Source organism: Nannobrachium achirus (genome assembly GCF_963921795.1).
Source record: "Nannobrachium achirus genome assembly, chromosome: 1".
Taxonomy (NCBI): Eukaryota; Metazoa; Chordata; class Actinopteri; order Myctophiformes; family Myctophidae; genus Nannobrachium; species Nannobrachium achirus.
Window position 1 is genome coordinate 42,256,444 of NC_137810.1, and position 12,106 is coordinate 42,268,549.

The window sequence follows — 12,106 nt, forward strand, 5'->3', positions numbered from 1 at the left end:
GGTGCAACTACTCTTTTGGAGTTACAGTATATCACGGTACCATGATATCATGGTACAGTAACTAGTAGGGGTGTAACGATACATTAGAACAACGATACGCATCACGATACATGGACGATATTGGTTCAGTCATGGCAATACGATTACGTTTCGTAACTATTAAATCTGTGTGAAACTTGTCAAGACAGCAGGTTTTTTTTATAGGTAAAAATCTATTATTATGGATATAAATAAGTAAACGCTGTGATTCTTTAACAAATAATTTCCAACACATAAGGACAAACCCGCACCTTGACATGAACACATTTATTGATAGATTGATAGAAGAGTAGCTATATGGAATGGAAAAGTAATTAGACCTCTCTTTTTAATTTTCCTTCTTAAAATTGAAGGCACAGATACTTAGTTTCTCACAGCTAGAAGGTTCTGGGTTCGATTCCTGGAGGGAAATTCTGGTGTCACAGATAAGATTAGTCCACAAAGGAAACAAGTCCCCAGGACTGTTTTGTGTTATACTTTTAGCTCTTAATGTCTTAAAAAAAAAGTATTGAATATGTAAAAAAGTATTCAATCAATCAATCCCCAAAAAAGCCTGAGGCCCTCAATATAATTACACAGTACCAGGATCTGTTGTGAATTATTGCTTAACAAATGAACCATAAAGTGCACACTGTAAAAATGAACATACTAGGGATGTGCAAAAAATTGCTAAATGCCATAGCTAAAGATTTACCCAAGTGAAAATAAAAAGGTTCAACCATTTAAATGTCAAGGGTGAAACTATATTTCACACTACAGCGTGTCAATATCTGTATTTTTTTTTTTCCGGCTCTGCATCAAATATTCTGGTTCAACAGAAGACAAATTGTTTTGTGAAGCCCTCATCTTCCACGACAAGAGATTGGCTGCACATCAATGGCGATAATTTTTGACAATCAAGCTTTCTTGCCAAGCTTTGTAGTACTTTGTTGATCATTTGATGACTGATGTTTGCTGTGAAATATCGTAAGTGATGTTGGCTGCATTACTCCAATGCTGTTGGAGTAAACCAACTCACCATCTCAAAGTTATATAAGCCCATGTCATTGCTTGAGTTGACTTCTTGCCTCCGTTTTAAACGGCAAGAGATTCTTCTAACCGTTTGCTCTTTTTGTTAACGTTTAGCGTTTAAACGTTTAGCAGCCACACCCCGAGAAGGTAGCATGTTGAAATTCAGTCATAATATCAATGTGGGACAATCTTTTGCAACATATGACCTTAGTGTACAGTAGTGATGAAACCAAGTTATCTTATGACCGTTTACAAACGGCTAATTCTGTATTCTACTCCACCAGCTCAAAGGGACACCCAAAGTGTTACTCCCTTTTAGTGTATTGAGCAGCACTCTGGAACCACAGTCTCTCCACCTCCTCCTTTCCGAGCTCCCACAGCTGGTGGAGGATGCCGATGCCGGTCTTGGCTGTGGTCATCAGGTACTCCTCGTTCTCTGGCTGCAGGGACACGGCGTACCGCGCCATGACCAGAGACTGGACGAACCGGGACAGCACCAGGATGTAGAGAGAGTCCTTCTCCGCCTGGTTGAGGGGAAGGACGCTCTCCCAGCCGGCGAGAACGTGTCCGCCCACCTCGACGGGTTTGGGGTTCTCGATCATCATGTACATGACGGCAATGGCGAGCTCGTAGATGAGGTAGCCACTGCTCATGTCTCCGAAGTCCAGGATGCCGGAGATTTCATAGCTGTCAGTGTCACCACTGGGTTGCACCAGGATGTTGAGGTCATTGAAGTCCCCGTGATTGACACCTGGAAGTTAGGAGATAGATTTTGCGTTTAAAAAGGTTTTGAGGGTGGTTGATTTGGATTTTCACTGTGTGAAATGTCCATAGGTTTATATGAATGTTACTCAATTTAACCAGGGTCATATTTATTGTTGTCTGACTTTATTCTTTCTTTCCATCTTTCTGGATAAACCTTATTTTGCCGTGCTACTCCTCACACAATTTTGGTGGCACACACTTGCGCCATATGTCAAATCAATCGGCTTGATCGGGACTCGCCTGCTTGCATTTTTCTAAGAGATTTGTTACATATAATTTAATTTATATACATTTTTCTTGAATTAATTATCTACATTGACTTGAATGGGAAAATGCAAAAATTAAACTTTCCCCAAATATGGAGGTGACTGACATCATAGACCACATGAGATCGATATGTCCATATATGGGCATTCCAAGACATGGGCTTAATATTGATGACATCAGCGATATCCATATACAGGCATAAAAGGGACAAATGATAAGATGTGATACATTTCTCAGCGGATTACTCGTGACTTGTGCCAGGGCAACCACACTTGCATCTGTATAGTTGAATTTGTTTTAGATGTAATTTTGACATGTCCCTCAGGTCCACAACAGACAATTTCAATTAGGGGGAACAATGTGAATGAGCACGATTAAATATTCTTGCCACCCCAGAGTGAGTTGAGTGATGAAGAGAATGCCTTTGTATGAAACCTCAAGGGAAACACAAACCGGACACGGAGGCGGCGTGGACGTGGCACGTCAAAACATATGCCCCCCCATTATTTTCAACAAACTAACCCACACCGGCGGCATCAGACGCACACAGGCGTGGGTCTGCCGCCGCGCCCGCCGCGCCGATACGCCGCTGTTCTATTTCTAGGCGCTGCCGCACGGTGAAAATGTTTTCTTCAATTTGTACACTCTCAGAGTTATGGGTGAGCTTGAAATTAAAAGGTTAAAATAATTATGATGATGCTTGGCCTATTCTGGCAGTGCCATTAGGACTAGCCCATCTACTAGGTATCACAGTTCTGAAATACAACCTTTTAGTCAATCTGGTTGAAGTGGTGGGAAATCGAATACCCACAAACGTTAGAAACTCAGGAAGCTCTGCAGTTTTAAGCTTTGGCTAAAGTTAGCACAGATGTGTCACCATCAACGATTGCCTTGTTTTTAGTGTTTTTATTATATTTGTCTTTGTATTATTATATTGATTCTTTTTTTGTCTCACACTGATGGACTGTATGGTATTATGCAGTTTTTTTTGTTTTGTTTTTTAATGTAATGCACAAAGATAACAGATGCAATTAAACAAACATTTTGAATATTTTCTTAAATCCTAAAATGTTTATTCTTCAGTTCTATTTTTTTATTGTCTGTCATATTTTATCCTCAGGGGCGCCATTATGTTTTACCTGCTTGAAAAACCACGATTCTAAATTGTTCACCCCCAGCAATATGTATTTTAAATGTTTCATAGGTTTTTTGTTTATTCTTGGGAATGTTTCAGATAATTGTAATGCACATTTAGTTCCTTGGAGTACTGTTTGTTTGTTTGATGTTGAATGTTACTGTCATTGTGAAGCAACTGCTCCAAACTAATTGCCTCTATTGGGATTAACACAATTTGCTGAAGTTGAAGTTGACTCACATGTTGTACAGCACTTTGTTCAACAGTTTTTGTTTTGTTTCTAAGTTATTTATAAACATAATTATATAACTCGACATCGTAAAGCCTATAGTCGGGGATCCACATGCCCAAAAGCTCAAGGAATAGGGTTGAACCTGTGATGTTCTGCCGCACTTTTTATTTCTGTTTTATCTATTAGTTTGGTCATTAAGGTCCACAGAATGAGAGGCCTGCTCTGCCGGAAACATCGCGAAAAAAAGTTATGGCCATTTGTATATTCACTGTCCCATTGACTCCACTAGAAATATTAAAAATAAGAAAATAAATCTGCTTTAAGTAGCATGTGAGGGGTCAAACTAGGGGTTCTTAATCATTCTGAATCCATTGCAAGCATTTGTTTTGCATGAAAAACATTCCTTGGGCAAAATATTGGCCCCCAAAAACTGTGAAAAGTGATGAATGTTTTTCATGCAAAACAAATGCTTGCAATGGATTCAGAATGATGAAGAACCCCTAGTTTGACCCCTCACATGCTACTTAAAGCAGATTTATTTTCTTATTTTTAATATTTCTAGTGGAGTCAATGGGACAGTGAATATACAAATGGCCATAACTTTTTTTTTGCGATGTTTCCGGCAGAGCAGGCCTCTCATTCTGTGGACCTTAATGACCAAACTAATAGATAAAACAGAAATAAAAAGTGCGGCAGAACATAACAGGTCCCCTCCCATTTTGAGGGACTGGATCCCCGGCTACTAGCAAATATTTCGAGTGCATACATTCACGTCATGTACATGATGATAGAAAACATTGTTTTTTGTTTTCCCACCATTAGATCTGCTGACATCCTTTCTTTCTAAATAGCCTCTAGAGTAGAGGCGCGTGCACGCGTGTACGTGCCTAGAAAGGGTTTGCGTGACCTTTTTGAGACTAGATGAGGCAGTTAAGATTTTCTGCCCGACAGCAACAAAGTATACGGTAGCTGCCTCTACTGCAAGGTCGAGATTGTTTTTTAATCATAGGAATCATTCAAGGGAACCGTTAAGACGGAGTCGTTAAGGCACTGGAATCGATCACAAGCCTAGACACATTACAGACACTACATGTTATAATACTCACACTGTCGAAAAGAGGAGCGTTTAGGGAGCACACAGGCGTTGTACTGCTCCATGACAGCCTTCACCACCTCTTGGATAGGATCTGTGCCCATGTGACAGAGGTAGGGCTCCAGTAGAGGAATGCTGGACAGACTCCAGATGAACTTGTCTCTGTGCAGCACGCCGAGATGGGGGTGCTCCATCTGGTTCAAGTAATTATGACAACAAACTGAATCATGAGCTGTGAAGGTTTCATACAATGCAAGCACAAAAACAAAAAGACACATTCAAATAGTATTGTACTATAAAACCTGGGGTATTCAATGTTTTTCAGGCCAAGGACCCCTTAGCTGAGAGAGAGATGAACCACTAAACGTTGTATACATTTGTGTTGCAGATTAAACTTTTCTATAGATTTCACAGATAGCTTCATAAACTTCAGTCATCAGTGTTTAAATTAATTAAATTAATTAATTAATGTTAAGCACTTGTAGATCTGCTATTTTCTTTTCTTCATTTTTTTATAAAGTAAAGTTCCTATCAGACAAAGATTTTGCGGCCCCCCTGTAGTAACTCTGAAGACTCCCTATGGGTCCCGGACCCCCTGTTGAATACTCCAGCTGTAAAACACTGAAATGTCTAGAAATAATTGAAAATGGCCAAAGGCCTTCATCTGAGCCATTACTTTACCTCTTGTAGGATTGTGTCCATCCTGGCGGCCATCTTGCCAACTTCATAAAGTAACTGTGGCGAGACAGGAACCTTGGAGATGGTGTTGCCGGGCAAATAAGTCAGCAGCCTCACGAGATACTTCTGAGGGCCGAAGCCACAGTCTGTCAGGAGAGAGGATTAAAGAGCTCATGAGGTGAACATGACTTTTTGAAGCATTGGTTCCTAAACGTTTCTGTGTCAAGCAATCTGAAGAAGTTTTGTGCAAGGGACCCCCAGAAGAGAAATTCAAAGGTTTCCAAACATATTGTCATTTCTCACAGAAATTCAAACATAGCAGATGTACAAGCTCGCAACGCAGCAGTGTCACACTGTGAGCTTGTAGGACTGTTATTTTTTATTTTTATTTAGCCAAAATATGGATGGAAAGTTTAAATAAATATAACAAATAAAACTAGACCTGTTGAGTGTGATGCAATGCACTTTGCATTGCATTAATATTCATTAACAATTAACTATAATACCAGCCTACACAATTCACACAACTCTCTTCTCTTATTAGCCTAATTATTTTATTAAAGGCAAACATCAGGAAATTCGCTTTAATCGAGCTCATGAGGTCTAAGATATAAGGTGGCTGAGGAATAAAAGCAAAATCTGCACACAAAGTGAAAGAAAGAGAGTTCAATTAGGCTACTCATTAAAATACTGCACAGTAACTAATCTGCTCATTTGGGGTACATTTATGTAATTTGTTGAACAATTTTACTTATATCTGAAAAATAAGCTTTTCATTGCAGCCATTGCTTCATTGCTTAACCCTTCAAAACGTTTGAGCTTCGCAAGGCATTGTGAGCTTGTAGATCTGCTATTTCCGCTGAATGTTCAGACACTATATTCATGTGGTTAAAATAGTCCCTTTGAAATGTTTTAATACCAAAGCCTTATTTTAAAATTTGCACCAAATCACATAATGTTGCATAGCCCACCCATATCCCAACCCAATCAGTGAGAGGGATCTCAAACTGACACTGTCCAGTTTGGGGGTAAAGGACACTGGACAATGACACGCAGGACTACTGGTTTTGCAATGCAAACAACTAGAGTGTCAGATTGTGAGTCTTAAACGGTTTATAAGTCTCAAGGTCCAAACAGTTTATTGTCACGTGCACAAACAATACAGCTTTAGCAACATTGTGGTACTTCATGCTTCCTCAACAGTGTGGGTAAGAAAAATGTGTTAAATAACATAAAGGAAACCATAAAGAATAAAGCCGAAACACAAAACAAATAGTGGATTTACTCAACATCTGAGCAAATATCAAAATAGTAAACACACACAAAACTATGTCCACTCGCGTGTGTGTGCTGTGCTGTGCTGTGCTGTGCAGCTCGGCTATTTCCACTATTCATGTTTTTAAAGTAAAGTTTATTAAATTATGTAAATTATTTATCATACCGTATCTTCCCTGGGCACCTTTTGTTTATGACGACTAAAGGCCAAACATAAATGTCATTTCTTATCACAATGTTTCAATAACGACCCAATTAAAATCACAATTATTTGAGCGGCAATTAATCGGCGAGTAAAATGCCCATTGATGGCATAATATTAGTGTGCCTTGGGCAACAAAACTAAAAGTTAGAAAAGCACAGGGATAATCCTGCAGCTCAACTGCTAATCCTGTAGAGCTGCATCATAAACACTGATGGTGGATTAGGTTTCTTAACAACGTAACCCTCAAGACAAATACCGAAAGCCTCTTGCGGTTTGCAGAACCTCAGCAGCAGCCAAAGCGTGCAATTTGACAAATACTGCACACAATGAGCACGCAAAGCACTACTTCCTCAGAAAAGGTTAACTGACATGAGTGCATGCATCTTCTCCTGCAAGCGCAACTTCGTGATGTGGTGTAAGCTTGTAGATTAGCTATATTTGTTCTAAATGACAAAAAACAAACAAACAAATCATTGTCAACTTAACTTTGTAATCGTGGCGGCCTTACTTGTACTTTCAGTTAAGTAAATTAAAAGATAAGGTAATACACTGTATTTAAAGATGGGGTGCCATGATCCCCCCCCCCCCCCCCCCCCTAAAATGATTATCAGGTATTATGATTATACTAGGAGGAAGATTCCAAAAAAAAGTGTACAGAAAGAGTTCAAAATTAGGTTTTTATGTGGCCACACCCACCAGTTCATTAAGTATGCCTGGTTGTCGTGGTGGGTGGTAACCCAGCTAAAGTGTTGGGTGAATGGTAAAAGGGGAGGGGATTATTATATGATGTCACTCTATCTGTGTTTTTGGATCGGCACTTTTGACCCATAAGGTGGCAGCCACGAGGAAGAAACACAAAATAGAAAGGGAATACATAATTGCTCATAACAACCACACCAGGGGGTCTAATGAAATACTGCCAACCTCCTAGACACATGAAAACCACAAAAAGTACAAAACTATGGCACCTCTTTAAGTATAGCATATAGCCCTAGAATGGCTGTGATATTATATTATTATCATGTATTCCATGTAGACAGCCATTGATCACCCCCCTGCTGCCCTCCTGGGTAGCAGACTCGTCACTGATCGCGGCAGCATTAAAAGTTGGTGCTGATTGTCTACTCACCCAAAGTTATGGCTGTGACTTTGGGTCTGCTCAGCCGTTGTCGTCTAGTTTCATATCCAGTTGAAAGCTCTGGCTGAAAATATGTGTTGCGATTGGTGGGCGGTAATTAATGACACCCGTCAAATTGTGTGCCTGCCTCCCATGTGCTCACCAAATGAAGTTTTCATAAACCTCCATCTCCATATTCAATCTGTTTGTGTTTTTTTTTTTTTTTTTTTCAGGAAATGACTTACTTACTTGATCCCCTTATTTTGGGGCGAGCGTTCTTGTATTCAGGCTAATGTACGCAATGAGGTCTTCAGTGGTTAAAAGAACAAAACTGTCAAGTCCTCTCCTACCTATGTCCTCCAGACTCATCAGCTGTCCTGTGGTTGTGGGCAGTGCAGTCTGTGCAGGGAGCCCCCTCTGGTGGAGGAAAGACATGGCGTGGGTCTGCACTTCCAGCAGAGTGGGGTTCTTGCTGTCCTCCGAGTTCATGACCTTCAGGACGTACTCCCCGCCCCCGGCGGGCGCCACGTAGAAGTTCTGGTCATCGTAGCTGGGCAGAGGGCGGACCTGGGACAGGGTCAGCCCGAAGAGCCTCTTCACCACCTCCAATACCTGGGCGTGGCTGAGGTTGGGTTTGGGCTGTTTCACAGACATTTGGACCTGATGGGGAAAAAATATATATACATAGATAAAAGAAAAAGAAGCGCTACGTGGGTCCGTGAATGATGAATACGCTGTAAACAGGTGCTCTTCGGAGAGGGTATCTGAATATTAGGACAAAAACTTTAGATCCATTCCGTAGTAACAAAAATGTTCAAAGGTAAGGTGTGGAACAAAGAGGATCCAAGGCAGCTCTGTTTAGCTCAAAGTAGAAAAATATTTATTTAAATCATAGCAGCAGCAAAGATAAAAAACGATCTACGCGTTTCAGCCAAGAGTGGCCTTCATCAGCGGACCCTGATGAAGGCCACTCTTGGCTGAAGCGCGTAGGTAGTTTTTTACTACTTTTTTCTACTTTGAGCTAAAAAGAGCTGCCTTGGATCCTCTTTGTTCCCCACCTTACCTTTGAACATTTTTGTTACACGGATTGTACGGAATGGAACTTGTCCTGAAAATATATACATGTTGCAGCATATGCAACATGTTCAAAAAGGGGACAATCTAAAAGGCAAGCGGAAAATGCATTGATCTGCCAAAATAAATATTTGCCTGTCATATCTGCCAAACTTCTGTTTAAGAAGCCTAAAATCGCAATTATTTGAGCGACAATTAATCGTCAAGTAAAATGTCATAATCGTGACAGCCCTATACCTACAGTGTCGCATAAAGCAGTGTTTCTCAACCACTGTGCCTGGGGACCTTTGGTGTGCCCCTGAGAATGGTCAAGTGTGCCCCTTGAAACTGCTTGAAAGCCAGTATTGTATTTATCATTTTAAAAATGATTTAAACTAGTTTTTAAAAACAGCCGATCTACAAGCGCACAACGCCTCGCTTGTAGATCTGCTGTTTTCACTACTGTTGTGCGGCAGCATTATGATGAAGCAGGGCTTTACTTTGCGAAGAAAGTTCAAGAAACGTACAAATGTGAAACTTGGCGATACAAGGTTTCTTCCCGACAGTGACGATATTTACACCCCTGTATGTTGGTGTGCCCATGGATTCTTGGGACATGAAAAGTTGAGAAACACTGGCATAAAGGTAGCAAAAACAGCAGATCTCTACACACTTCCCCCTATTGTCACTGTTTGCTGTAGACAGGGGATGTTGTGGGGCAACCTTCCGAAACAAACAGTGAAAACCACCAAGTGCTCAAGAGGGCAGTTGAAACCAGCCAGGTAAACACCACCACACACTACTCCAACGGTGGCTGATAACTGCTGATATAGAGGTAGGCCTGTTACAATTATTACATAATCGTCTAATCGCAATTATTTTGTCATAATTGTCATAATCGTTTACATGTTGAAAAATGTTCATATATTTTCAAACATAAAAAAAAAAATGAAAATAGCAGCTCTACAAGCTCAGAACACGTCGCCATGTGTGTAGATCGGCTATTTCCACAATCAATGTCCTTTTTTAAGTATTAAGTTGTCAAATGTGTCAGTCCTTTCTTGGTATATTTAGGTTATGTGTCATAGCTGCCATGTGCAACTTCAAAGCCTACAAGCCAAGCAGACATTTAACTGTCAACACAAAAACACAATTAAATTGTTAATCACAATTATTTGAGTGACAATACCCTTCTTATATATTGTTTTGTTAATATGTAAACACAGGGCAAAGTTACACACTATGCCTTCACAGTTAACTTCACCAGCTGTCTGCTCTATGCAGATTTGTTACATATTATATGGTTTGTGTCATGCATTAGCATTCTGTGCATGACAATTCCTGTTGATTAAATAATAACTAATGCATTAGAACACATTTTATTTCTTTATTTGTTCCCCATTTCCTGAAAAGTAGGCTATATTAACAGTCCAGCCCTGACTGAATAAAAAGCATTGTGATGCGACATAATGCTATTTTCAAAAGATTTGTAGGCTATACATTTGAAAACTCGTGAAATGGGACATTCTGCATACTTAATAGACAACTTTTACTTTTGGTACTTTTAGAAGGCAACATTTTGACGCCAATACTTTTGTACTTTTACTCAAGTTCATTTTGAATTCCGGAATTTTACTTTTAACAGAGGATTTCTACCTTGGAGTACTGATACTTTTACTTATAAGTAAAACATTTGAGTATTTTTCCACCACTGGACGCCCAACACTTGCACCGCACAATACGGAATAGTTTTAGACAGTATGTCAACAACAGACACTACAACACGTGCTCTTAGAATAGTAAACAACACACACGCACGCCCCATAGCCTACTACTTACATCTGCAACGTGGTTCAACTGGCTTCAGTGACAATACGAGACGTTTGGTTCAAATCAAAGTCCCTTACTTCAATCTGCAGATTCGTGGTATTTAGTGGTGTGAGTAGCCTGCACTGTGGCGATAGCATAGTAGCCCCTAGCCCTGCTAGCCCATATCATAAAGTTCCACGCTTCCGCTGGACTCTTGTCACGTGTGTGTGTGTGTGTGTGTGTGTGTGTGTGTGTGTGTGTGTGTGCGCGCGCGCGCGTGCGTGCGTGCGTGTGTGCGTGTGTGTGTGTGTGTGTGTGGATCGTTGCAGTGGTCGATATCTTCAGAATAAGAGTATCCCTGGCCTGAAGCCATTGAAAACGATGAATTTGCAGGACCTCTGTTTGGAAAAGACGTGCTGCATTTTCTAGAGTGAAAGTTCCACAGTCATATGCATGACTCATGAGACATACTAAAGCAGTGCTTCTCAAACGTTTTCATGTCAAGGACCCCCAAATTGAGACTCAATAGCCCACGGACTCCCATTTGAAAAGATATGCCAGGCAGGGACCCCCATTAGAGAAGATTTTTACGGCTCTAGTGATTCCCATTCAAACCATTTAAATGGACCCCCAGTTTGACATGCATTAGGCTACGGACCCCCCTATTTAATAAAATGTCTATCTCAGACTCTGGGACCCCAATTTATATTGTAAAATCAATGTTTAACTCTGAGAGTGTACAAATGGAAACAAATCATTTGGTTCCACGCACTCACGCACGCACGCACGCACACACACACACACACACACACACACATACACACAAGGCTATAGATGCCTTAATGGTCCACGTCACATTGATATAAACCAGTATGCGCACGCCGGTCGGCACCAAATGAACCCCACCGTTCATAGGATGCAATGGATGGCACTCGTGTTTAAAAATGCATTCAATCAAACTTTCAGATGCCGTTTTTCTCCCAGTGTGGAGGAAGAATGCTTAGGATTTTTACTGTAAATTCTCACTCTTGAAATATATAATCCTTAGTTTCTGTTGATTGTAAACAATAATAGCGATTCAAAACAGTTGTCCTTCAAACCCCACCTCTATTCACCGTCATCAGAACAGAGGGAGCGCTCCTCTTGATCACCCACCCGATCCACTGGATCACCAGAGCGTCTACTGCTCGCCCAGCTGCAGTCCATGAAGCCTAATTATGCTCCGTCCTGCGACGGTGTCGCGCGCAGAGCCGCAGACCTCCAAGCTCAGAAGGGTTGCATTGGTGACGCGATGTGAGCTTGTATATCAGCTACTCTTGACGCGGAATACCGTTGCGCAATGAAGTATATATGTCTCGATAAGGGCGCTCCCATGGGAGCACCTCACTAGCACACAAGAGGAGGTTGAATAACCAGTGCACCCCAAA

The 12,106-nt window shown here is 40.9% G+C and overlaps 1 protein-coding gene across 1 annotated transcript; it reads right to left on the bottom strand.

Annotated features, from left to right (window-relative positions):
- Positions 1-397: 397 nt before the first annotated feature.
- Positions 398-10,830, bottom strand: hykk.2 (hydroxylysine kinase, tandem duplicate 2). Its single transcript, XM_080725039.1, has 5 exons — positions 10,710-10,830; positions 8,168-8,477; positions 5,224-5,366; positions 4,556-4,736; positions 398-1,801 (listed from the first exon to the last, which is right to left on the bottom strand). The coding sequence occupies exons 2-5, from the start codon at positions 8,469-8,471 to the stop codon at positions 1,356-1,358; spliced, it is 1,074 nt and encodes a 357-aa protein (XP_080581165.1). The 5' UTR covers positions 8,472-8,477; positions 10,710-10,830; the 3' UTR covers positions 398-1,355.
- Between the last annotated feature and the right edge of the window lie 1,276 nt (positions 10,831-12,106).

What these genes read in the sequence shown, in the direction of transcription:
- hykk.2 (XM_080725039.1), bottom strand. Translation starts at nt 8,471, where the DNA reads ATGTCTGTGAAACAGCCCAAACCCAACCTCAGCCACGCCCAGGTATTG. An exon ending in GATGAGTCTGGAGGACATAG is followed by an intron (nt 5,367 to 8,167) that starts GTAGGAGAGGAC and finishes CTCTCCTGACAG; the next exon opens with ACTGTGGCTTCGGCCCTCAG. An exon ending in TGGACACAATCCTACAAGAG is followed by an intron (nt 4,737 to 5,223) that starts GTAAAGTAATGG and finishes TACTTGAACCAG; the next exon opens with ATGGAGCACCCCCATCTCGG.